Raw genomic sequence first — 27234 nt, 5'->3', positions numbered from 1 at the left:
GCTCTCATCTTTAATGTCCTGTCTTTAATAGGTTTCAAACTTGCCAATTAAATGATCAGTCACCAAGGTAGCTGCTGAAGAGAAGCCTTTATTACCTATTTCCTGGCTTGGAGTTAATCTCTTTCAAGTGAGCAGCCACATTATCCAAGATAGAGGCTTGATCCTCACACCAGTGGTTAATTAAATCCCAGTCTGTAGGGCGCCAGCTGGCCACTTTTCCCTCTTAATAACCTTTTGCTAACATTGATTGTTTAATAATGGCTTTGGTTTTAGGATGGAGGTGTGCCCCATAAAGCATGTGATTAGTTTTAGTAAAACACCCCTTCTTTAAACTCATAGGAATTAGAAAAGGGTTGGAGAGCTATAAAAGTGAAAAGACAGCTTAGGCCATCTGAGAAAGGCTTTCTTCATCTCTCTCTCTGGCTTTGCTTCGCGAACGAAGATTCAGGAAGAACGCATCCCGCGCTTTGTACAAGCACGTTGGTGACTAAAAAGGCCAATTCGGGATAAACAGGTCCGGTTGCAGAAAGCACAGCAGAAAGTCTCCTTGGGTGATGTTTCCAGGTTGCGGTTCTTTCTGCGTTGTCGTTTCTCTTCGAGGCACGTTCGGCGTGAGCTTTCGAAGAAGGCTGCAGCGTCATGGATAGTGCGTCTCCATGCCTCTTGATGCGAGGCCAGGGAGGACCATTGTTGGTGATCTATCTGGCCAAGCCTGAGATGTTATTTCAGGGAGTCCTTGTATCTCTTCTTTGGGGCGCCCCTCTTACGCTGACCCGTGGTGAGTTCACCGTAGAATACTATTTTGGGGGGGGGGGCGATGGTCCTTCATCCTAGAAACGTGTCCTGCCCAGCGCAGCTGCGTCCTCAATAGCATGGCCTCAATGCTGGTGATCCCTGCTTGCTCAAGGACAGCAACATTCGTCACATAGTCAGCCCAGTGTATTGCCAGACCAATAGAATGTGTAGCCGGCACCATGTTCTTTAAGGCTGCCTTCCTCATGGAGACAAACTTCACTAAGAGCAGCAATGTCAATGTTAAGTCGTGACAATTCATGGGCTATTAGGGCAGAACGATGCTCAGGACGTCCACTGTCTGCAGAATCTTGCATGGTTCTGATGTTCCAGCATGCAAGCGTTAGTCTGTTTGCACCTTTGGAGGCTGGTGTGTGCCTTTGTCTCTTTGTCTTTGTTTGACCACATCAGAAGATTCCCGTTGGCCGCGGCTAGCCAACCGGGTTGTTGGGGATGAGCTTTCTTTAGGCCACCTTTTCTAGGCCCCTCTCCATATGGAGCAAGCAGTGCTCATTCAGGATGCTGCCGAACAAGACTATCATCCCCGGTCAGTCTCGAGCGACCAAAGTCCTGAACCGCCTGCATGCAGGGTTGGGTCTGCGGCTTCCAGTGCATCTTTACACCTGCCGTTTCGTCCCTCGCCTATCGCTACAGGGCTTTTTCGGAGATTGGATGTGTCCTTCGAGCCTGTGCAATGGATTTTTCTGGTGGAGCACAGCGTACACAGAACTGGCCTCACCCTTTAAACCAGAGGTTCGTCTGCTGAGGCCTTGACAAGCATGGACAGTGGCAGTGAGGTCCTCGGGTCGTAGGTTTGATTAGAGTTTCCTTCTCTGAGATGGTTGACCTTGCAGGGTTAGACGAGCACCATCTGCCCGGGTTTGGGACTAGAGTTTTCCTTCTTCTAGGATGGTTGCCATAAGGCTAGAGAGCCCATCCTGCCCTTTGGCGCTCTTGGTCAGACCCTTCGGTTGTGACCTGTCTGGCATGGGAGGCCCTGCCGGTGGCTATTATACCACCGCCAGCATAGCTCACAGCTTCATTAGGGTACGCAAGCCTCTCCCCCACGACAAGGGGGCATCAATGGAGAGGTTTTCTTCATCTATTTGGTGAAGAATAAACCGTCAAGGTTTAAAAAGAAAATCAATTCATTTGGGATATGGTGCTGAAGAAGAGTGCTAAGAATACTGTGGACAGCCAAAAAGACAAACAAATAGATCCTTGAAAAGTTCAAGCTTGAAATCTCCCTGGAAGCCAAGATGATCAAATTGAGGCTGTTGTACTTTGGCCACATGCGAAGGCATGGTTCACTGGAAAAGACAATAAGGCTAGGAAAGATACAAAGAGAGGAGGAGCTCATGCTAATGGAAAGATTCAACTAGGAAGGTCACAGGTATGTATTTACAGGACTTTAAGAGCAGGAGAGAACAGAGGAGATTGGAGATATCTCACCCAAAGTGTCACCATCAGTTGAGGTCAAATTGAGGGCAGTTAACAACAAAAACCAACAACGGGTGGCATCTTGTTAGAAAGCTAAAATGCTGTAAGACTACCTTATTACATTGCAACTTACTTTTTTGGTCATTGCATAGGTTGGAATTCTGCTTCAGCCCCCCAATGATTTGATTTCCACCCCTGCTGTAAGGGAAATAGATATTCATAGGGTTGGTGGTAATGGCAGAGGGGCAATATGGAACAATCCATGGTATGTGGATAAGATATGGTTGTGGTGTATAGACTTTTGTTCATTGGGGAAACTAGATTTTTTCCATAACAAAAGTATTGCCTTGAGGTGCAGTACATCTGGATCACATGCAACAACAGTACAATGTGGTAACAAAACATAAACTGAAAAGGTTCTTGGAAACCATGTTCATCTCATTAAAATTAGAAGACACTGTGTGAGAATAGCATCATTGTCCAAAACAAGGCTGGGTGGTACCAGAGTCCATCAGGTCTTTGTGAATGGCTTTTATTTGGTGCAATTTGAATATATTCTTGAGTCCTCTTAGGCTTTTAATTGTGAATGGGGTGCCATGTTTTTAGACGTCTTCGCCAGTATTACCAGCTCATGCAACATAATGTGTATTTACTAGAATGAAAACACAACAGATCTGGAGTTCACCCCCCTGCTTGCTGGCAAAAAATAAAATAAAATAAAATGAAACTGTGAGCAATGTAGACATGGAACTTGCCAATGGATATCTTGCTGCATATGCTAGTTTTCCAATTTGTCTAGTATTGTTTCATATTCTTAGAAGCAAGTGGCCCAGTTTGCATAAAACTTAGGCTGCATTTTAATTATTTTTTCTACAATAAGGGGACATAAAAGCAATTTTAATTTTAATCTTAAGGAGCGATGCAGTTCTAGAAAAGGCTGTAAACGTACAGAAATAGGTCAAAATTGCTGTCAACATAGCCCAGTGACCCTAATAGATGCTTTGAAGGAAGTGCAGGACAGACAGTGCATTGAGGAGATACATGCATTCCTCATTCAGTCCAAGCTTTGAATGGCATACAGGTCCAAGGGCTGACACATATGAGCTGAGGAAATGGCTGCTCTGCCTGCCTTTAATACCCTTAATGGTTTAAATATCCTGTCTGTGAGCTTGGTTAATCCTCTTTTGAATTAAGTAAGGCCACTAGATCTCACAGCATCACACAACAGCCTGAGGATAGTTTACCACCATCATTAAACACTCTGTAGTGTAGTGGTTCTTAACCTGTGGTACACAGAGCCCAGGGGGTCTGCGATGTCATCACAGAGGTCCACAAAGGCCTGAAGAATGGACATGTCTCTCACCATGTATGCCCTTGCACATGGGCTGTCACTGGCAGCACCAATGTAGGTGGGCAGGCGGGTTTGAGATGTGCATGTATTCTTTAAACACATGCTTCCTTGGTGGCAGCAGCATCCCTGGTCTGCTCCAGACCTGAGGAAAGGTAAATGGCAAGGAAAAAAGCAGCTGCTGCCACTGCCACCACCCATGCTACCCACCCGTGGCCAGTGGGGGCACTGGCAGCACTTGCTGCCGTCACTGCCTTTGTTCTGTGCTGAGGCAGCTGCAGAAAGTAGTGATCAGCTTTCTCCCCCAGTTTTGGATTTTCACAACCAGATTGGTCTTTCTGAAACAAGTACTTTTGTTTCTCCCCCACCCTGGTTTCTGTGCTTGGCAGTCCCCATTGTTGTTAATAGTTCCCTAACACTTTAGGGTTTTAAATCTTGACTTAAATCTTGGTGGTCCACAACAACAAAAGATATTTAAAGGGGGTCCATGGTAAAGAAAAGACTAAGAAGCGCTGCCATTCCTACTCAGTGGCTTGGGACCAGTTCTGCGAAGATGTTAGGTTTTAAATTATTCCAGATAGTCAATACTTATCAGAAACAAAATGAAACACCCAGAAAATGTTCAAATTGCATTTTGATTCTTTATTAAAAGGACCCTATGTGCCAGGCTCAATCCTTTGTAAACCAGGCTTTGAAAACAATGTGCAAATAAAGGCATGGGGTGAGGTGAGGGGTTCGTAATGGACCTCGCTATGTCCCTAGCACTTCCAGGAAAGAAGGTAACCCAGTTAGAGCAGGATGCTCCCATTTTCCTTTCCTCCCCTCTTCCCTCTCACTGTTCCTGGGCTTGCCTTTTGCTCTAACCCATGACCCTGCTGGAGGGGAGAAGATGGCCACCGCAGATCTTGGGGCTCTGTAGGCACTCTGTGTGTATGTGTATTCATGGTCTGCCAGGCCAAAAGAAAACAAAAGAAAACAAAAAAACTTTCCACATACCTCCCCCATAACCTTGTGCTAAAATAGAACTCAAAACAAACAAACAAACAAAAAAATGGAGAGGAGGGGGCTGCCACTTTGAATCCATCTTACCGCCCGCCCAGATCCCATTCCCTCTCCTTCATGTGTTGTGGGCTGTGAATAATTAAAACAATGATATAAAAGGGGAACTGGGGACAAACTCTCCTTTTCTATGGAACTGAAGAGAATGTTAATTTTGATACCAGGAGGAGGAGAGAAAACGCTGCAGTGGGGCTGAGGTACAGCCTGCTGAGGTTATCCATTCTAACGCCAGTACCAAGAGGCTGTGCAGCATTTATATTGTCAAGTTTATATCTTGTCCCTGAACACCCCCCTCAAATTGCACTTGAATTGGATTGGGGCTTCCCCCTTTTCTTCCTCTCTCCCTGTCCAATGAAGTGAATGGGGGGGAAAGGAACTGAGAAGAAAACAGGGTGCTGAGAGACTATCCAACCATGTGGGGTGGGTTTTGCCTTGTGGCTTGGTTTGGCAGCAGGTGCTCAGTTCTCCCGCAAAGCTATAGGGAGGACACTTTCTACTGAGGTGATACTGATAGTGCATCACTTTGCCAAACAACAGTTTGAACTCTACATCTTCCTCCCAACCATTCTCAAATGTAGTCTCATATCCTCACCTGAAAATACATTAAAAGAAACCACACTTTATTTAGTCAGCACCATTCAGTTTGGTTAATTTCTGCAAATGTTCCAACTGTGAGTGGAAGCACAAACTGGAGGCAAAAATGAATGTCAGAGATGCTGTTGTCCCATCTTAAACCTCTATAGTTCCTTCAACTAGCCTCAGAGATTGGGATTCTCTTCAGTGCTATTCCAGCTCCTCAGCACTCAATGCCATCATGACATAGCAATGGCTAAGTCTTGACAGTCTCTCACTGGCCAGTTGCTAGCCACTTGGAGTGTGTTCCTATTAGCTAGCCTTTTGCACACATGCTAGCAGATACTGCATTAAGCACCACTGGTTGTGGCAATCCAGCTGACTCATGTTTACTGCTTGCAGAGCCCTAACCCGTTCCCCTCCGAGGAAAGCTTTGGTTGGAGAAAGAAAAAAAAGAAATAAAACCCAAAGAGACTATTCTGAGAAATGTCAGTTCACCATTACTTTTTCTGTCTGGAAAGTTGATCTGCAAGGAGGTGGTCTGCGACACCAAATGCTGTCTTAGCTTTGGGATTCCCAGTCTTTTACCCTGTTGCCATCCATCCATCCTTCCTTCCTAAAACAGGCTTGTCTCCTGTCTTGCTCCAGGTGTACCATTTTCAGACAGGTAGTTTTTGAAGAGCACTGTGCAAGACTAGAAGCAGCAGCAGTCAATGATTCCAAACTCAGCTATGACTGATTGTCTCCCACATGATCTTCTCATCGCCTCTTAAAAATAATAATTCTGGACCAAAATGTTCTTCATTATTGTTATTATTATTAAATCCATGATTTTATCTTCTTAACCATTTTCTCTTTTTTTCTTCTTTCCTTTAGAAATGTCAAACAAAAGAAGAAAACCCAGCAATAGGAGCTCTGGACCCAGGGGCAAGGCTACTGGGGGGGCGGTAAAGGGTGCTCTGCTGGCTGGGAGGATTGACTGGAGTTTGTGGGGTTGGAGTCCTACTGGGTTTGGGTCGGAAGAGGCTGCCCTGCTGGGTGCTGGTGCTGTTGGATATTGGGCAATGGTCAGGGTCACCAGGGTCACTCTCTGTGTAGCTGTAGGCTTGAGCTCGTGAAATGCCCTTCTGTTGACGCCTCCATGAGTTGTAGTAAGTTGGGTCACTGATGTAATGGTTGACAAAAGAATGGGCTTTCTGTTGGTTCTGGTCCACTTCATACTCACTGTCACTTCCCTATGGAAAGAGAGGGGGAAAATATTGTAATTTTATGCATTATAGGATGGAGAAGCTAATTGACTTGGTGGACAAAAGCTACCAGGAAAAAATGAGTGTGCAATACACATCAACCTCCATTGCAGTTTTTGACTTTCAAAACAGGGACTCATGCTTTATAAGGACTCACAGTCTACAGGATTATCTACAATATAAACAGACTGTGGATAAGAGTGACTTTCTTTGCATTATTTTTGCCCCTTTCCAGGGCACTGCCTCAGGTATTGCTTAAGTAATTCTGTAGTTTAAACATTGCCTTAATATTACTTTAAGTAATGACTTTCTTAATAATTAAGTATGGCTTTGGCTCCTTGAGACTACAGAGCAGCTCTTTGAAAGAGGTGTATCCTCTTCTACAACTCTTTGAAGCTGCATGACCTGGGTCACAGGATTGCATTTTTCGGTGTATTATACTCTGAGTACACCTACCCCAACATCTAGTATCCCCATGATTGTACTTCCAACTCCCCTGTACTTCCTACTTCACCATAGAAGTGGATTGATATCAATGAAAGTTCATGCTAAACATCTCACAGGTACTGCATGATTTCTTCTTTCCTCCCCCTTTTCTACTTTAAGTAGAAAAGAGCGAAGGAATGGGGATGGAAGTGTAGAAATGGCAGGGAAGAAAATCTGGAAAGTGAAGGGTTGGCTCCAGCTTATCCAGCAGTTCTGTCATTTCTTGTAAATGTAGGTGATGGAGAATGTCATCATTTAGAACAATATCTTTAATTGGGTAATTTGAAAATCTAGACATCCCTGAATTTATGATTTGGGGTATTAATTTATTGATATAATACTGAAAAAGTAACACTCTTTCCCCCTCTATTTTCAAAAGACATCTTTAACCAAGCAACAAAATATTTCATCTATGGTAACATCTGCATTTTTTTTAAAAAAAATACTGTCAAGTTTGGAGGGGAGAGAGGAGAAAACTGACCAGAGGAGGGTAGACTTGGCTCATTTCCCTCCTTTCAACTCTTCCTCTGCTCTCCCTAATTGAATTCAGCTTCTCCATTTGCAGAAGCACAATAGGGACCATTCATGAGAATCTAGAGCTCAGCCAAGAAAGCGATCAAGTGGCAGCTTTCAGCTAGTTCAGTTCTCAACCGTTCCTCAAATGTACTTGCTCCACTAGGGGAGATGAGAAAGAGCACAGGAAAGGAACTACACCTCCTAAAAGTTATTGAGGAAAAAAAGGGGCGGGGAAGCTTCATAGCCAAAGTAAAAGGAATAACAGCTGACTATTACATACATCCTAAATGGAAAGGTGGGGGAAATCTGTCCCCACCCCCCTTTTCAAAAACGCAGGGCTATAGAAACAAGGTCAGGGACAAAATAAAATAAAACAGATTGCAAGATCAAAACTGAGCCTTTGAACACATCTGGTATAAAATCTCAACCCCCTCTCCCTATATCTTTCATATACACATGATCTGTAAACATGTTTACCCTTTTACTACAAAAAGAAAATTATGGCCACACTTAACTAAATTTTCTTAATGTTAGAATGAATTGTGCCATTTCCAGTCACCTTGTTTTATAGGTAGGAAGGAGACCAGTGATACATCCTCACACAAGAGGACCAATGGAGACATTCACAAAATTTCAAACTATCAGATATACGTGATATTACATACATACATACAATTTATGTAATATATAGTTATATAATGGAAGAATGAAAGGAGACAAAATCCCAGATGCTATGCCTAGGTCACAAATTTTTTATTTCTTAAAAAGACTAACATGTTTTGGTTTTATCACCAATTAGCCTTCTTCAGGGGCTATTCTAAAATAAACCAAAAAAATTACTGTGTATGTAATGTTTGAGACATTACATACTGAGCTGAGGAGGTTGAGATACTATCTCAGCCTTGTCTCTTGCAACCCTTTGAGGTGCAAATAAAGTAAGAACTAATATTATAGACCAACATAGAGATCCTGCCAGTTTGAAGTAGATGCTTCTTAATTAAGACCTAATTGTAATATTTGAAACATTCTGCCAGATGTTAAAATGAGTTTTGATTGGACAGACATGAAAACAGAGGATGCCTTTACAGACAGAGGATTGCCCTCTATGTGTCCTTCAATGAGTGGAGACCCCTCTGTAGAGTACAGAACATATCACCCTACCAACAAAAGAATGTTCTTGGAAACTCATATCTCCCAACATCTCACTGACCTATATCAGTCCTTGCTTCATGTGGTCAACACATAACATATACCTGACTCTACCATTCTTCTGGTTCATCAGGTAGATTATATAAGATCAGGAAGTTCATATAAGCTCTTTAAATTTCAAAGACCAGATCTACTAAATCAGTGAACATCCAAGCCTCCTCCAAATGAGATAGCCATAAGAAACTGAATCTTTCAGCTTGCCTACCAAGGTCTGGAGTGTCAACCAAAAAGGGTATAGCTTGATTGGCTTGTTATGTGTGCTGGCATTTAATGGGTTATACAGTATTGTGGGCTAATGATGGGATACAAAGTGGTGTGTGAATTTTGAGAAACTGTTGACTACATTCCTTTGTAGTTAATGAGCAAATGAAAAGTAGCTGAGCCTGCCTCCTGAGAACACCAGTAGAGGCAGAAGAGGCATTCCCATGGGGAAGGGAAAGGAAAAATAATGTTTTGCTTTTGTAACAAATAAGAAACTAGCCCTCCAAAGTTTTGAAATTGTATATTTTTAAACTATGCTTTGCTAACACTTGCTGGTTAGTTTTGGCAACAAACATCTCTGGTGAACATCACTAATTACTGAATAAAGGTTTTCTGAGTTTTTACTACTGAAGCCTGGACTTCTGAACTAAAGAGTTCCTGTACATGACAGAGGCCCTGGGAAAGTAACTTGCAGTTGACCCCTATGCTTGTCAAAAGTAAATCCCACTGGGTCCAGTAGGACTTACATCGAAGTAAGTTGATTTAGTACTGAAAATTTAATCTTTTGACTTTATTCTCCTTCCAATTAATACAATGTGGCAGATGTTCCTTTGTCCTTTTAGGAAAGCAAAACAATTCTGTTGAACTGTAACAATATCACTGACATGGAAATTGCCAAAAACCAACCAACCAACCAACCAAACAAAAAACCTAGAATATTTGCCCTGGATTAAAAATTACTTTTGTTTCAGAAAACCTAAATAGTTCTTTTATCTTCTTTTGACTCTTCTGTCATGATTGCTGCAAAGGCCATCTGTGGGTGTGGAGGATTTGCTCGCCTGACTGTAACAAATTTGGATAGTAATACAATATTTTGCTGGGTTGGGTACATGGCACTTGACAGCATCATGTGTCTGCTGACCATGCATCTCCCCTAGGAATTCCAGGGCCATCATTATGGTTTTATGGAGCATCCAATGACAAAACTGTGGCACCTGCTGCTGTTTTATAGTCCTTTGCTAAGTACTGGTTGAATATGAATGATGACTCAAAATTCACTTTTCATTTCCATGTTTGTCAGGAACAGTGATCAGTCTTAAAACAGAATTGCACCTAGATATCCTTGTGGCACAGAGACTTTTGCCATGGCAGCAATTCCTTTGATTGCCTAATTGCACTGAGGTTGCCAGTTGAGGTTCAGGCCATTTGGCAAGAGTTCTGTTCTTAAAGAAAAGACAAAGGAGCCATTTTGCTAGAGCCTGGCAGGATTGCCAGCCCCTACTAGTCTCAGAACTGCTAGTGCCTGTTACCACTGGCAACAGGAAGGGAGAAGGCCTGGTTGTGAGGCTGCATGTATCCTAGTCCTGACTTTCTAAGGCAGATGTTTGCATGCTTCTGCCTTTCTGGTATCCAGATGGATCCTCTGATCACAACCCTTTTCCAGAAGAATGCAAGGGAATAAATATCCAGATTTGTATCAGGCAGGCAAGGCAGTCTGTTTGATAACTTAGCTCATCCAGCTCAAGGACATGAGTGAACCCCCCCACACACTTTCCATATTAGCTCCTTGCTCAGAGAATGCAGACTACAGTTTTCAGAGATAATCATATACTTTCCAGTTTTTTGTTACTCAATTACTGCGCACTATCCCCAATCATGGCCACAAAGAGAAAAGACAAAGCAGAGCATGCCTACAATGGCCTGATCAATGGTGCAATGGGTATCGTTTTCAAATCCATGAGTTCAGTCAGGTGCTAGTGTTCCATCCCCATTGCCAAACATGGATGCCACCTCTAACACAGCACTGGGAGTATGATGCTATGATTCACTGAACATCCTCCTACTACTGCTCTGTTATGGATAGCTTTAGTGTATCATTATGTCCATTAATCTTAAAAGTAACTATTCAAGACCTGCTAAAAGGACCACAAACTCCATCTGCAAAGCTCTGGATGTGAGCCTGACCTGCATATGCTCTAAGGCAGACCAGTATTTGTACAGCCCTCTCTGACATTCCCAACTGTCCTAAGCCTTCATCACTGATAAATAATTGAAGAAATTTAACTGAAGAATTGAAGAACTTAATATTAATACCACGCAGAGGTGATTGTCCATCAAAATCTTACCAGTTCTTCACATAAAGAAATTCTGACATCTGGATAGGGTGTGGAAAGAGGGGATTCTCTGGCAACTGGCCCCACAACAAATAAATTGTTCATGCTGTGTTTCCCTCCTCTAGTTTGTGGGCAACCCTAAGGTGTATGTACTTCATATAGAAGACTAGTATCATGTGATACCACTCTGTAAAAACCTTCTGTAAACCTTATTTTATTAGACAAGAATATTCAATAGACTCTCAACACCTTGTCATTCAATATCCTTTTGTCTACCTAACTCTGGGTAGCCACAGTTCCTCCAGCATCAAACCTATCCGAATCCCATACGTTTTTGACAGATTTGGACAGCTTAGTGAAATGAATACAGTTTGTCATGTCAGTGGAAAGACCTGCTGTGGACACCTAAGGACTATATTTTGCTCTCTTAAGGCAGGAGGCTCTGCTCACTTAGTATCAAATCCCTGGATACTTTTACTGTATGGATAATTTATTGTCCAATGTTAAATACCTCAAATCACCTGGAGTCGAAATCAGTTGCATTCCCAGTACGCCATGGTCTATTTCGGGGTGGGAAAAGTGTGGCCCCAGAAAGCCACAATTGTGGCCCCCAAAGATTCCTGAACCCCTGCATTTTAAAAAAGGCCAATTTTCAGGTGATTTGAAGCCAAAATATAAATATATATGGCAGTTTATCTTGACCCCCCCAACCCCCTATACCAAAAATGAGCTGAAAGTAGTGTCCAGAAGTGATGTGATTTGATGTCACCTCTGGTACAATCTACTTAGGGATGTGAAAAGTGCTCCCCTATCCCTGCACAGATGCTCAGCCCAGTCTATTTCCGCCAAAAGCATCTTCAGCTTCATGGTTTGTATCTTACCTGTGAATCAGAGATCTCTGAAGGCTTTTCTGTAAGGCTACTGCTCTCAGCTGGAATTAGGTCATTGTACTTAGTAACATCTTCATCTGAGTAATGCAGAGAACCAGGACTAGGCCTTGGTGGGGACCTAAGGAAAGACACAGAAGCTTTGAGATATCATTTGGAAGAGAAGGTGTTTAGTATGGGAGAGCAGAGTGCTCCTCCCAAACTTCTTGTGTCTTCCTCCCCACTGGCCATCCTCTTCCCACTCTTCTGGAAGCCTTGGCTACCTTGTATATATTCCATTTTTCCTGCAGAAAGAGTTTTTCACTGACAGACGCCGATTGTTCAGTTCCAGCGCAGGAAAACTGCTCTCATCTAGACTGACCATCTCACCATGGCCAAGTGCATTTGTCTTGGAGTTGCTCCCTGAAAATAACAGTAACAACAACAAATGGGCTGCAGAAACAGAAATTGTCAACATTTTGGGCTTTCTCCATTGTAAAGCCAATTGCTAAAACATCTTCCCAGAGAGAACAAAACCTATCCGTTTGTTTAAAGTTTCCTGAAGGTATTGTGGGAGACACTCAAACGGTATTTGAAAGGAAGGGTCCATAGACTGACAAGAGTTTAAAAAAGGAAGCCAAAGGAAACAAAAAGCTCATCCTCCATCAGTAAACCACTAGGCACAGCATTTTGTTACTACTTTCAGAGCAACCAAGGCAGATAGGTGCATCTGTAAACAAAATTTAGAAGAGAACAGCTTACTGTCATATATCAAGCCCCTCAAAGACCTGAGATTCCCCCCTAATTTTTAATTTTCCCCCCATGGCTGACCTTGGGGCAATTTTTTTTGCCCCTAAACCTTCCCAAATTGCCTAAAATGGTAACAGTGTGCTCCCCTACTCCCCAGCCCAAGCAGACTAAAAAACGGGAGAAAGTGGCTGAAAAGACACAGAACGAGACATCACATCACTTCAAGTGTGCTAGAATGCACTGCTGCAGTCTGCTGGGTGGGTGCAAGAAAAAAAAATGGCCTCCGCACTGCTTGAAGTGACCTACCCCTGTCTAAGGCACATTTCTCAGTCAGAACATCCAAATGCTATTTCTCAATGACTTACTTCTCGTTGAGCCTTCATGAGAATAGTACAGGTGCTAAAATGAATTAAGCCTTCACTAAACATTAGTAACTGTTCATGTGACCATGGTCTCAAGTGCTGTGAAGACATTTCAAGGAGCTCTGCACTGTGAGGCTAAATTCCTGTAGGTGGCGAACCCTCATGTAACCCTGAGTGAAATACTTTTAAAGAATGTGTAGAAGGATATATCTTCTTTCTCCTTACACAGTATCTTTGCATAGAGCATTCTAGAGCAGCTGGAGGCTCCCAGGTGTATCTCCTCCTTCCTGGCCACTGATTGGCCATAAAGGTGTGCCTGGGCACAATCTGGTTATCCTTGTACAGTTGGGCATGAAGAAGCAACTTCTACCTTTGCCTGGGGGAGACTGCTGCATCTTCCCTTCCGCAAGGGGTAAAAGGGAATGTTCCCAGATACATGTCCATGGACAAGCAACAGGCAATATGTGTGTAAGAGGAGCTGCCCATGGGAGTATCCGGCTGGTCTTGAATAAAGGACTATTCCGCTCCCCCACCCCCCGCATCTCCTAAGTACACTGGCAAAATTCCATACCTTGTCAGTGCAAGTACATCTCTGCCTATCTCTGCTTATCCCTAATTTTTTTCCTATCCAAATCATCACCTTCACCACCATTACTTTCTGATTTCTCTAACATCAAAAAAAATTAAGCCTTGTTTCTTCCTAAAGCAAGTTACATTCAGTAAGCCTGTTAATATGTACAGAACCTGAGATAATATTCCTGAAACCTGGTCATGTGCCTAGCAGCTACTCTCCCTTGAAGGCTTCTAGGAAGGGATGATAGCTTCACAGATTGGAAAATTTACTTTTTTGGACTGCAGTTCCCCAAATCATTCAAATAATATAGGTAGTGGCAATCCGGTCTGGGGAATTCTGGGAGTTGTATTCCAAAGAAGTAACTTTTCTAACCTTTGCACAGCTCAATAGCAGAGCACCTGCACTGAATGCATAAGGACCTAGGGTCAAACCCTGGGTGCTCCTGTTGAAAGGCTCTCAAGCAACTAGGGGAGACTTCCCCCTGAGACCTTGGAGAACTGCTGCAAATTGGGAGTACAAAATACTTTGGACCAAGGATTTAGCTCAGATTAATATAACTTTGTCTGTTTATAAAAGTGCAAAGTGTGGTGAATTCACATGCAACACTTCTCTTACATGGTTGTGGGATGAACAGGTGGGATGAACACACTAGGCACACCATTATACAGTACTCTTAAGATACAGGTGGGATGAACACACTAGGCACACACCATTATACTCTTAAATTGTATCTGCTCCTTATAGCTGGGTTTCAAAGCTGTTACAAATATGATCAGATCCAAGCTTCTTTCCCTACAGCTATATACATCCACACAATGAAAATCTTAGAGGGGAAAATCAAGAATGCCATTCCACACACATTTAACTTTCAACAGAGTTTGTTTATTTAGGAGGACAGTCCAGATTTTTCTCACAATTAGAGCAAAGCAAACACGGCCACATTTCCTTGCCCTGGTGACCTTTCTAACTTTCTGGCTACCTCTGGCAGTGACTGAAGCATGAGGCCATTTATTTTTATTGCCAGCTTGGCATGGTGTCAATAAGGTCATTGACTTTTCCTCCCAACATTAAACATTCAGACTTTTGAGAGGGATAGTATTTCATAGGATAGATCATAGAACACAAATGACAATTCAAGCTACATTTTTGCATTTGTGAATCATGTTGACAACAGAAAAATGCCGCCCCCCCTTTTAGCGAAGGAATCCAATGCTAGGAAGAGTGATTGGGCCCCAGAAAATTTAGGCATTGACTATAATGTAAAGAGAAGACACTGGGGAACAGATAAGCGGTGTCATCCACATGTTTTGGATTACATTTCCCATCAGCCTCAACTAGTACAGCATATGGCCCTCAGATTGTGAAAGCTGCAGTTCAAACCATTTGGAAGTGTCTTCCAGATAGTTTGGATTACAGCTTTCATAATTTCTAACCATTTGGACTGCAACTTTCATAATTCATGTGGCAACTAGGCATGGAAGAGATTGAATGTTAACACCCTAAAAGTGTAATCTAATGGGTAGATCAGTGGTGGGCAATGGCACAGGGGCCTAATTTTCCATCTCCCCAGGCATCTGTGGGCTGCAGCCCCACCTGTGCATGGCAAAATACCATGTTTTTCCCCACTTCACCTTCAAAATAGAGACTAGAAGTGATGGGTCACTTCTTGAGACCATTTTGAAGGAGAAACAGAAGGAGAAAGGGTATTTTAGAGGCATTCTAAAGGTTTGTGGAAGGTTTTGCATGTTTGCATGAATTGGGGGCTGAGGGTGTGATTTTGGGGTGATTTTTGCCCAAAAATCATGCTGAAAAAAATTAAATTGGGATGTGTTCAGGAGGCTTTGGGAGACTGGTGGGTAGAATTTAGGGTCTGCAAAACTAGGGTCCACAGAGCACATGTGGCCCATGGGCTCTACTCCCCCCCCTTAGAGCAGACCATTGGCTTATGGGGGGAGGGCTGTAGCTAGGAAGCTGCTGACAAGGGAGGGATTTGAGTTGAAATGGTAATAGGAAACAAATCTAAAGGGGAGGGACAACTGGAAGTGTCATGTTGCTTTTGCCTCTTGGCTCATATTTACATATTTAAAGCCTCTGTTGAAGTCTCTTTACCAGTTTGATGATTTCAATGTCCTCAAAGGAAGCAGGCCCTATCAGAGAAAATGAAGCCTTGGGAACATATTTGCATTTACCTGAGTCTGACTTCTTAGCATACTTCTTGCTCTGTCCACGGATTATAAGGACAAAGACCAGTAGGAGAATGAAGATGAGTCCTACCAAAGCAATGACCACCAGGAACCACCACTCTTCATAGAAGGGATTTGCTTTCTGAGCTGCAAAACAATAGATGGAGTAGTCTAGTACCTTTTCTCCTCACAAGGCTTCCTTATACCCCATCCATATTGTTTCCCACAGCTTCAGTTCAGGGGTTAGTGGGAAATGGCATGAGATAAAATGAGGGATATGTTACCTGACACTGATGGGGAAGGAGCGCTGGGTGTCCCATAGCCATAGTCATTAACAGCAATGACCCGGAAATCATAGCTAACACCCTGCTTTAAAATGTCCATGCTGAAGGTATATGAGGTCACTTCCTTGGGAATATCCTTTATGAGAATGTCCCAGAGCCCCTCATCTGGAAGACAGAAAAAGCAAGGAAGCTGCCATACCAAAGACACATTGCTCAGCCAATGTGTGTGCGCGTGTGCGTGTGCGTGTGCGTGCACGCGCACGCATACACACACACACACAGAGAGAGAGAGAGAGAGAGAGAGAGAGAAGGGGACATACCTAGAACATAGGGAGATGAGGTAATATCCCTGTCCCGTGCCCTAGTCCTGGGTCTACTGGGGAAACCCTAGGGCCATCTGTGCACACTAAGGTCTAGTCTGCACTGTATTATCTATGCACACTAAAGTCTAATCAGCACTGCAGAAATAATGTAGTTTGACACTGCTTTAATTGCCATGGCTCAATGCTGTGGAATTCTGGGATTCACAGACAGTGACTCTAGGAAGAGAACACATTCCATTTGGCATATGAATTCTATGAATGGTCTAGCCACATGCTGTAGTACCAAAGAAGAATGATCCATCTTCTGTGTTGGTCAGCCACATTGTAGATGTGATAGCATGTCTTACCTTTAATTTCCAAAAGAATACCAAAACTAAAATTCCATTGAAACTAACATACATTTATCCACCATGGTCTTCCAGACAAACTAACATAGGGCCTATACAGACAGGCCAAAATAAAGCTGCTTCGGGTCACTTTGGAGGTATGCTGTTTAAATGTCACACGCATCTTAAGAGGTCAGAAGCTGTGCCAAAGCTATGCTCCAGTCCTTAGGACTGGAGCATGGCTTTGGCACAGCTTCTCGCTTCTTGGGATGCATGCATCATTGAAACAGCATACCTCCAAAGTGACCCGAAACAGCTTTATTTTGGCCTGTCTGTATAGGCCCTATATTAGTTTCAGTGGAATTTTAGTTTTGGTCATTCTTCTTTGGTACTACAGCATGTGGCTAGACCATTCATAGAATTCATATGCCAAATGAAATGTGTTCTCTTCCCAGAGTCACTGTCTGTGAATCCCAGAATTCCACAGCATTGAGCCATGGCAATTAAAGCAGTGTCAAACTACATTATTTCTGCAGTGCTTCTCGCCTCTTGGGATGCATGCATAATTTAAACAGCATACCTCCAAAGTGACCCGAAGCAGCTTTAGTTTGGCTTGTCTGTACGGGCTCATACTTTCATCCTAGTGATCCCTTATCTTCTTTTCTGGTCACCTCATACTTCCAATGTATTTCACTCTGCTTTGCTATCCACACGGGATCAATCTCAACAAATGCTGACATGTGATTTAATATCAGCAGGGATGAAATACAGAAAATATGTTTCCCCTTTCCCTCTCTGTAAGTGAAATACTTTCCAGCTGAAACTATATACAGCTGGATTTCTTTTCCTTCCTATACTACATTAGCAACATTTACACATACATAAGAAAATGCAAAGGTATTGTAAGCAAAAATGCTTTTCAGGGAGTAGCCTGAGTCTTTCAGGACACGTTGCCCCAGGTTAAAGCACACAGGCCTTAATGGCAATTAGCCACCTCCATGTTACACCGTCTGCTCTGTCCTGTGGTCTCTGAGAGACTGTTACCCACAGCAGCCTCATTAAAAAGCAAACTAGAGTCCCTTTCAAAGCACTAGAGTGATTTATCCCCTTGCATCTTCCTCCTTCTTGGCTTATGGGTTCATCTGTCATCCCTTCCCTGAGAGTTATTACTTTATAATAAAGAGTGGGAAGCAGACAATTCCATGAGTCAGAGTATCCTCTTGGGGACAGAGACTATCTCCTAAGTAAAGCCTTAGCTGGAAGCAAACAATCTTCCCATATTTGGCAACATGGTGTTATAATTTGCCATTATGAGACACATATAAGGAAGACCTGACTCACATGAAACTCACATGTTGAGATGAGAACTCTACAGTCATAATGTTCAGTCTCTTCCAACCATTAACTTACTTCCAGCCCACAAAAACACCCCCTAAGCTTCTGATTTGGGTGAGCTCTAATTTAGTAATTCCCAAACTGCCTGCAACCACCAAAAGAACTGCTGCAAAAGAACTGCTAGCGTGCCATGTTAATTACTTAAAAGGTATAAGAAAACTCTTCTGCCACACTGCAGCAGAATTAATGCAGTTTGACTCTTCCTTAACTATCATGGTTCCATTCTACGGAATCCTAGGGTTTGTAGTTTGTTATGGCCCCAGAGCTCTCTGACAGAGAAGGCTAAATATCTCACAAAGCTACAAATCCTAGAATTCCATGGCACTGAGCCACAGCGGTTAAAGCTGTGTCAAACTGCATTAATTCTGAAGTGTAGATGCAGCCTCTTTTGAGGAAAGGAAACTGGCAGGTGGCTGCAAATGGACCATTAATCAATTACTCTGGGGAATTACCTGCCTTCAAAGAAGGTGTATCAAGAACAGTGACTCATTATGATATCTGCTGGACACAGCTTGGGGAAAAAATATTACATTTTGGACAACAACTTCTGGAATCTCCCAGCCAGTATGACCATAAGATTCTGAGAATTGCAGGATTTTGGGAGTGGTACTCCAAAAAAGTATTTCCCCCCAGCCTGTTGTTTGAATTGAGATAGGAAGGGGAAGTCCACTGCAGTTCAGATGATCCAAGACACTGAGAGACAGAAACAACACAGGCAAATTTAATCATCTCTCCATTAGCCTTCCTGTTGACCTTCCCTGTCTTTTTTCCCTGAGAGTGATGGTTATATGTGAGGTTGAAAGGTGAATAGTCCTGCAGCCACTAGCTATAATCAAGCAGAAACACCAAATATGCTTTGCTCTGGAGGTTTGTTGTTCTTAATCTTCCATGTCAGTAGGCCTGATTACTGGGTATTCTTAAGCAATGGCACTTTCTGCTTTACAAAACTACACCCTTTCCTCCAGTGGGCTAGAAAACCAGTTAAGCTGATGTAATAATCTCAGACATTGTCTTAGCCTTAACACACCGAATGCCAGTCAGCGGACATAATTGAACATAGAACTGATACCTGAAGGACGTGCCTCGATAACATATCGGGTGATTGGTCCTTTGCCTGGGTCACCACTTGACCAGTGGATGGTGATGGCTGAGCCATACCTGGAAATGAAGGGCTCACCTGGTGGACCTGGAGCACCTGGGAACCAAACCAAGACCAATTGTCAGTGGAGAAAATGTGCAGTGGGACCGTGGCTCAAAAAACCCGGGACACCATTCCACCACTACTAATGCTTTCTGGCAGTGGTGTCACTAGGGTGGTTTGGGGGATGCAGACTGCACCAGGTGACACCCAAAAGAGGGGTGACACCATTGTCCCCTAAACATCTACTTTTTGGTAGAAACAGGCTGTGACATTCAACTGTGTCCCTTTAAAATGCTGAAGAGAAGAAATGAATAGGGTGAGGCTCAGTGGGAGAAGAAAGGAAAGGCTCCAGGTTTTCTTAAAATTTAATTTTTTTAAAAAGAATTCTTTTAACATTTTCTTTCAAAAATTCACTTTTTACCAAATTTTCACTTTAATTACATTTAGGCTGTGCATATGATATTGTAATTTAAAGGTATAATTTTAAGTTTGCTAATTGCTCATGTCACAACTATTACCATTACAGTCAGTGATATACGAGAATTACAATTTATGAGTAACATTAGTACAAAAAAAATTCCTAAGGATTCTATCAGAGGCACTTGTTATCAGCTTCGGCTGATATGCCAGCTGCAACCCTACCTGGACCGGGGGGACCTTGAAACTGTAGTACATGCTCTGGTAACCTCTCGATTGGATTTCTGTAATGCGCTCTACATGGGGCAACCCTTGTACCAAACCCGGAAGCTTCAGTTAGTGCAAAATATGGCAGCAAGATTGGTCGCTGGTTGTTACAGGTCTGACCATATAACACCTATCTTAAAAGACCTTCATTGGCTGCCTATTTGCTTCCGGGCTCAATACAAGGTGTTGGTAATCACCTATAAAGCCCTAAATGGCTTGGGCCCAGGGTACTTAGAGGACCACCTCTCCCCATATAATCCACCCCGCACACTCAGGTCAGCAGGGAAAAATTTGCTGGAGGTCCCAACTGTGTGATATGTGAAGACCTTGCAACGGGCCTTTTCCATCTCAACCCCACGAATATGGAACAATCTCTCTGATGAGTTCTGCTCCACCACGTCTTTAGACCTTTTTAAGAAGAATCTCAAAACCTTCTTCTTTTCCCAAGCTTTCCCCCTCATGAGATGTGACTTTGGTTATTTTCCCCTCTATCTTGGTATCGACTGTGACATGTTTCTGGATTCCCCCACTCAGCTGGCTGAGTATTAGCTTTTTATATGCTGTTTTTATATATTGTTTTATTGATTGTACTGATTATTATGTATTTTATATGAATTTGTATGCCGCTTTGATCAAATTGGAAAAGCGGGATAGAAATAAACTTTATTATTATTATTATTATTTGGTGTGACATGGGATAAGGTCCATAGCTATGTGTGTGAGACACCATGAGTTACCACACTGCGTGGCACCAAATCTAACAATGTCACTGCTTTTTGGCAGCTCTCATCTCTCAAAGACTGGGTTTGCAGAAGCTTTTAAATGGAAGCCAGCTGTGTTGATTTCATATGGCCTCCATCAGCACAACACCTTTTTGGTAGCCCTGCTAACATTAAGGGGAAGGTTCCTGAGTAGTTGATGACAGAAGTGATTTTTTCTTCCTCATCTGGCATCCATAGAACTTGCCTTTGTCATCACCTGCTATCATTACATGTCTTCCCAAGTAGATCAGAACTCTTTTGCTTTTTTCTCAGAGGTTGAAAGAACTAATTTTTGGGAGACTACACCTCCCATCATCTCCTAGGCAGCATGGCCACAGGGAAATTTTGGGTGTTGTAGTCAAACTAAGGCCTGGTACACATTCTTGTGCGCTGCATCATTTGGACACATCACACAATACACATCAAAGCAGAGAATGCTTTGCCTGGAAAAAGTGGGTCTATATATACTGTGTGAGCCTGGGAATGCAGGAGTGATTTGCATGTGTATTGTTCTGTGCTGATGGCCGGCCTCAGGCTGGGAGGCTAATGCTAAAGAGGATTAATGTCTGCTAATTGGTGATCATTATCTGCTGCATTAGCCTCCCAGCCTGAGGCTGGCCATCAGCACAGAACAATACACATGCAAATCACTCCTGCATTCCCAGGCTCACAGAGTATATATACACCCAAATTTTCCAGGCAAAGCATTGTCTGAAGATGCCAGCCAAAGATGCTGGCGAAACATCAGGAAGAAACTTTTCTGAAACATGGCCACATAGCTCCAAAACCCCACAAAAAACTATGGATGCCGTCCATGAAAGCCTTCTACTCATCCAATTCTGTCTCAAAATAGGCCAGTTACAGGAAATTGTTGATTTCTCTACAATAGTCAGTGGGAGATAAACCCAAGCTCTAAATAATAAATACATGGAAAGAGAAGCTGTATCTTGGACCTGAGATGAAGTGCAACACTTCCCAGGAATTCCAAACTGGGATGGGTTCAGAGACAATTTCTCCCTTCTTTCTGTGCACAGCCCTAGTTTAAACTACTCTGCAACATCTTTGTGAATATATAGTGTTGGTTGAAGGTGGCTCCTCTCCCCGCCCCTGTAGCTTCTTCTTGTACCTTCCCCTGGTCCTGTTGTGATGTTGGCTTCCACTTCTGGCCCATAAGTGAAGGTCTTGGCTCGGATTCGAAACCGATAAGTGACGCCTTCCGCCAGATCCTTCACTTTCAGCCACAGGGGGCTGTTGGCTTTCACATCCACTGTAACAATCTTGCTGACACCTGAACATCAAGGAGGCAAAATTTAGAGATCAGGTACTCGAATATATTCATATATATTTGTGCTTACAGGACTTAAACTGCAACAGTTTTGCCATTATCAAAGCCAAAACCTTTGAAGTTTAATTAACAGGGCAATCCTATTCTTGCTTATTTAAAAGTATGTTGTACTTACTTCAGAGGTAAACTAAACCTAAGCCAGAAAAAGTAAAAATAATTCCATCCACCTATGCATACACAGAACTGCAGCATTCATTCATATAAAGGAGTCAGACTTTGCTGCTGTAAAGAGAGAAACTGATTGCAGAACTAGGAAAGGCATATGGTTTTCTCATGCTGCAACCCAAGGCAGCAGGGCCATTTCAGCACTGAGCTTATTTTTTTCCTAATTATTATTGCTACTTTAAAAAACATTAAAATATTCTTAGGGATATAGAAAAATCAAGATACCAAAATGAAAGAAATGATAGAAAAATGCACGTCACTTAATGCAGTTCACTTTTACAGTAGGAAGAGCTTAAACCACTGAAAATTATTTTTTCTCATTTCTGAAATTTTAGTATAAATTTCTCATTTCATTTCAATCATGACCTTGACTGAATGCCCCAAAAGTACCATATAGATGGATTACCAGGAACCCGATTTCAATGCTGGTAACCCAAAAACAATTTAAGAGTGGATTTGAATACATGGAGCATCCATTTCTCTTACATTTGGAAACCCACAGTTTGTTTACAGATCTGAGGCTAGAGGTATGAATTTCATGTCAAAAGAACTGAGTTTAGGCAGCACTGAAGCTCTGAAGGTCGGATTTAAAACATGCTCATGATATAATCAGAGATACATTGTTAGTGCTACTTGTTTTAACCAGTTCATGAATTTAGCCTTCCCAACAGCAATAGCAAGTACATTTCTATACTGCATATCAGTGGACATAAGCACTCCCTAAGCCAGGGGTAGGCAACCTGAGGCCCGCAGACCGGATGCGGCCCAGCAAGGCCTTGGGACCGGCCCCAGCCCAATCCTGCCGCCGATTGCAGCCGGGGCTTTTGGGGGGCAATTGTCTATAGAAGCCTCAGAAACATGCATTTATATTAACATTTTTAAAAAAATCAGCAGATTTTTTCGCATGTCCTCCATTTTTTTTAAAAAAGTGTCTTCCATTTGAAAATTTTGTCCTACATTTGTTCTGGTTTATTTATATATTTGTTTTTTTTAAATTTTTTTTAATTATTTATTTTTTGGCTTCGGCCCCCCAGTTGTCTGAGGGACAGCAACCCGGCCCCCGGCTCAAAACGATTGCCTACCCCTGCCCTAAGCTGTTTACAAAATGTAAGCTAATTGCCCCCAACAAGCTGGGTACTCATTTTAGCAACCTCCTTGGAAGGATGCAAGCCTGAGTCCAGCTTGAGCCCTTTTGCTGGTATTGAACTTGCAACCTTATGGTTTGTGAGTGAGTGGCTGCAGTACAGGCATTTAACCACAGCGCCACCAGGGCTTCCCAGACCATATACTTACCACATTTGAACTACAAATCCCATAATTGTATCCATTTGGCTACAGATAATGAAAGCTGTTGTCCAGCACATCTAGAAGGTACCAGGTTGGGGAAGATTGAACACCCACAAACACATGCACAGAGGACCTGCCTCTAAAACGCTCACCATCCACAGGCATACAGGGCTCATAGATAAGACGGTAGCCTTCAAGGATTCCATTGGGGAAAACTGGTGGCTCCCAGGACACATTTACGGAGGTGGTGGTGAGTTCACTGAACTTGATTGAGCCTGGGGAGCTGGGGGCTGTGAAGAGAGAAAGGAAGAAGTCAAAAGTAGGGAAGGTGTTATGTTTTCCCATGAATACTACGGCCTTCTTGCTGGAGGTAGTAGAGTTACCCATCCCTAACCTCCAAAAGGAAGGGCAACCATTGAATACTAATGGCCTTCTGCAAGGCCAGTTGAAGGCTGCTGTAAAAGAAGGAATACTGGCAGGATAGGAAGCACAGTTATGGTCTGAGCATGGCTGTGAAAGGGAAAGGACAGAAAGATATGGATTAAGAGCTTAAAAACTGCTAGATACAATGAAGGGGTGGCCTGGAGGACTGTAATCCTGATTTAACCAAGAACTCAGTGGGGCGCCACTGGACAGGGAATTTTGCTTTGCATCACATCTGTCAAAGAGGAATATTAAGGCCAAAGCATAATATTAAAAGAGAAAAAAAGAGAACATTCTGACTCCAAGACCTGAGGATGAAGGCAAGTAAAAGACTGTACTTGTGTGCCAAACACATGGCCAAAAGGAATTTTAACAACAACCCTCCCACAGAAAAGACTGAGAGTAGTACACTATAAAGGTGTGAGCAACTAGATGTGATCAGGTTATTCCCCCCCCCAACACCATTGTTTTTCCTGTGCAGCTAAATGGATTTCACATGGTGTCTTAATTTAGGGTCTGAAGGCTTCTCCCTGAGTGCTAAGGGATCCACAGGGGCTATAAGAAGCCATATAGTCTAAAGCAGACAGGATCTCTGTATCTCGGGGAATAATTACCCACACCTCTTGGGATCTAAGAACCAATGTGGCATAATGATTTGAGTGTTGGATTACGTCACTGGAGGACAGGGTTCAATTCCCAGCTCAGTCATGAAACCCACTGGGTGACCTTGGGCATGTCACATGCTCTCAGCCTCAGAGGAAGGCAATGGGAAAACCTCTTTTGAACAAATATTGCCAAGAAAACACCATGATAGATTTGCCTTAGGGTCGTAACAAATCGGAAATGACTTGAAGGCACACCACAACAACAACAACCTTGGTATTTAAGACGTTTATCACACGGAGACAATTGGAAGTGTAAATGGGGTTTATCCCATGAAAATTGTGCATTTGTGATTAAGATTTTCACATGACATTGTGAATAAAGTACCATTATCTTGGGAATATCCTGCGAAAATCGCATAATTCTGATAAAGTTTTTCACACGATGTTGTGATCAAAATCAATTAAAGCACCATTAACTTGGGAATAATCAGGCAATAAATAGCAACAAACCATTTATGGGATTTTCCAGTGAATGATTTGTTGTTGCGTATTGCCTGGTTATTCCCTCGTTATTCCCAGGATAACGACTGCTGTGTGTGAAAATCTTAATTGCAATTTAATAGTAATTGCATGATTTTCACGGGCTAAACTCCATTTAAACTTTTCCTCCATATGATAAACTCCTAAGAATGGTGTCTGGCTGAAGATTCAGCTTCCACATGGTGGCAACAGTGGGAAGATGAGAAGAAAGGTCAGAACCTTTTCCATGTCCAGTGATTTCTGCTGCAAATTTCCCACAGCCCACCCCTAGAAGAATCTAACTTTATGCTCTGCTGCTTTGGACTTGAGGTGGAAGTAGGGCTGCCATTTCACGGTGGTGGGCAGGACTTTCCCGCCCCCTGGGGGGCGTGCCCGGTCCCATCCCGCCCCCACCCCCATTCCCGGGTGGCTGCCCAACTCTGAGCTCCCAGGGCTGCTGCCTGCCTTCTACAGAGTGCTGCCTGTGCAGCTTGTCTGGAGCAGCAGCAGGAACGACTGAAACCAGCAGGGGCGGGGTCTGCGCAACTGCCCTGCTCTATTCGGCCAGCCCTCTGCTTCCTTATTTGGGCTACTCCAACATCCAAGCAGGGGGAATTGCACTCAGGTGAGCGTTCCACTCTTTCTCTTTTCCCTCCTTCTCTTCTATATGTTCCGTTTTTTTTTCTCTCCTCCTCTTCCCCTCCTCTTCCCTCCTCTCTTTTCTTCCTTTCTTCCCCCTCCTCATCTTCTTTTTCTCTTTCTTCCTCTCTCTAAGCCCCCCTTCTCTCTTTCTCGGGTCCAGGGCTTCTCAAGGCTTGCCCCCATAGAAAAGAAAAAAGGCTTTGGATCTGTCCACAAAATCCTCCTAAGTGAGACATACCTGGGAAAAAGAGGGGTGGGGGGTTTGGGGGGGGTTGGAGGGGGCAAGGAAAAGGAGGAAGGGGGGAATTGCTAAGAAGGCTTGGGAGTGGGAAATGCAGCTTTCAATGGCACAAGGGACTGCCTGTGATCTTGCAAATGCTATGGCTGCTTGGGAGTGGGAAATGTAGTTTTCAAAGGCACAAAGGACTGCCTGTGATTTTTGCAAATGCTATGCCTGCTTGGAAGTGGGAAATGTTCTTGTAGAATGGGGGGGGGGGGTGTTTGGCCAGAAAGAGAAGTACATTTCAGCCTTCTGTCTAGGAATAATGCCAAAATGTCCTCCATTTTGAGCATGCCTAAGAAACCTGCATTTATATTAACATTTAAAAAAAATTATCAATTTTTTCAAGTGTCCTCCATTTTTTAAAAAACGTCTCCTACATTTGAAAATGTGGCCCTACATTTGTCCTGCATTTGTCCCGGTTTGGAGGTCCTGCCTTATGGCAACCCTAGGTCGAAGCAGGTGACTGGTGGCTCCCTGGAGGTGATGGAAGCAAAAGAATGCATGCCTGGCAGCCACAGCTTACCATCACCTTTGCTACTGAATTTTATAAGAAGGACTTGAACACTTGCATTTTCTGTATCTGCACTGGGCCCTGGCACCAAACCTCTGTGAAAAATACTCTAACAGTATTTTTCACATTGGTAAGCCATGGAGGAAAAGTAAGCCAATGACAGGAAGGAAACTTAGACTCCTAATTTTTAGGGAAACATTCAATGATTTTTAAACTGTGCTCACAATTTTTGTCTGCCTGAGGGTTACAAACTAGCTCTTAAAGAAAAGGCATGCCTATTATTTAGTTATAATTGTACACAGGTGGAGATGGACTGAGGCTGTTGTTTCACCTTCCATGATCCCATGCTATGCTCCTGGTTTCCTAGACAACGAAGGCACTTCAAATGCCTGGTTTATCTTAAAAAGCAGTTATTGATGTTATTACTGGCAAGACTGTGACACTGGTATGAAATAATAAGTGGAATCAGCAACCTACTGTGATGCCAGTTGAGAGAGCAGGACAGAAAATCACACACACACACACACACACACACACACAAAACTGTAAAGGTTTTAACCTGATTGCACAGTGTTGCACAGAAACATCGCTACAGTTCATCATCTCCAGGTTGAGACTTGCATGAGTTTAACAAAATTTGAGTCCTGCTGTATGTCTAAAAATGCAGCAAAATGACAATAAGTCCTGCTCCCTCCCATGAGTGACCGCACTGGGTGACACCAACCCTAAGGACACCACTGTTGGGGCCACATGTAGTCTATCGGTCCTACTTTCCCCACTTTGTGTTAATTACTCTAGATACAGTATCTTACATTAGTAA

The 27234-nt window shown here is 43.1% G+C and overlaps 1 protein-coding gene across 4 annotated transcripts in view; it reads right to left on the bottom strand.

Annotated features, from left to right (window-relative positions):
• Positions 1–4201: 4201 nt before the first annotated feature.
• Positions 4202–27234, bottom strand: part of SDK2 (sidekick cell adhesion molecule 2) — a 412765-nt gene continuing 389732 nt past the window's right edge. For all 4 annotated transcript variants that reach the window (XM_042452124.1, XM_042452127.1, XM_042452125.1 and 1 more), the window contains 8 exons: positions 23584–23721; positions 21761–21922; positions 19118–19243; positions 16005–16169; positions 15727–15867; positions 12136–12274; positions 11867–11993; positions 4202–6447 (listed from right to left, as the gene is read on the bottom strand). In XM_042452124.1, the coding sequence (XP_042308058.1) occupies positions 6094–6447; positions 11867–11993; positions 12136–12274; positions 15727–15867; positions 16005–16169; positions 19118–19243; positions 21761–21922; positions 23584–23721 (1352 nt within the window). In that variant the 3' untranslated portion in view covers positions 4202–6093. The remainder of the gene's footprint in view (positions 6448–11866; positions 11994–12135; positions 12275–15726; positions 15868–16004; positions 16170–19117; positions 19244–21760; positions 21923–23583; positions 23722–27234) is intronic.

This window comes from Sceloporus undulatus, chromosome 2 (assembly GCF_019175285.1).
Source record: "Sceloporus undulatus isolate JIND9_A2432 ecotype Alabama chromosome 2, SceUnd_v1.1, whole genome shotgun sequence".
NCBI classification, from domain to species: Eukaryota; Metazoa; Chordata; class Lepidosauria; order Squamata; family Phrynosomatidae; genus Sceloporus; species Sceloporus undulatus.
This window is presented reverse-complemented; position numbering and strand designations above follow the sequence as displayed.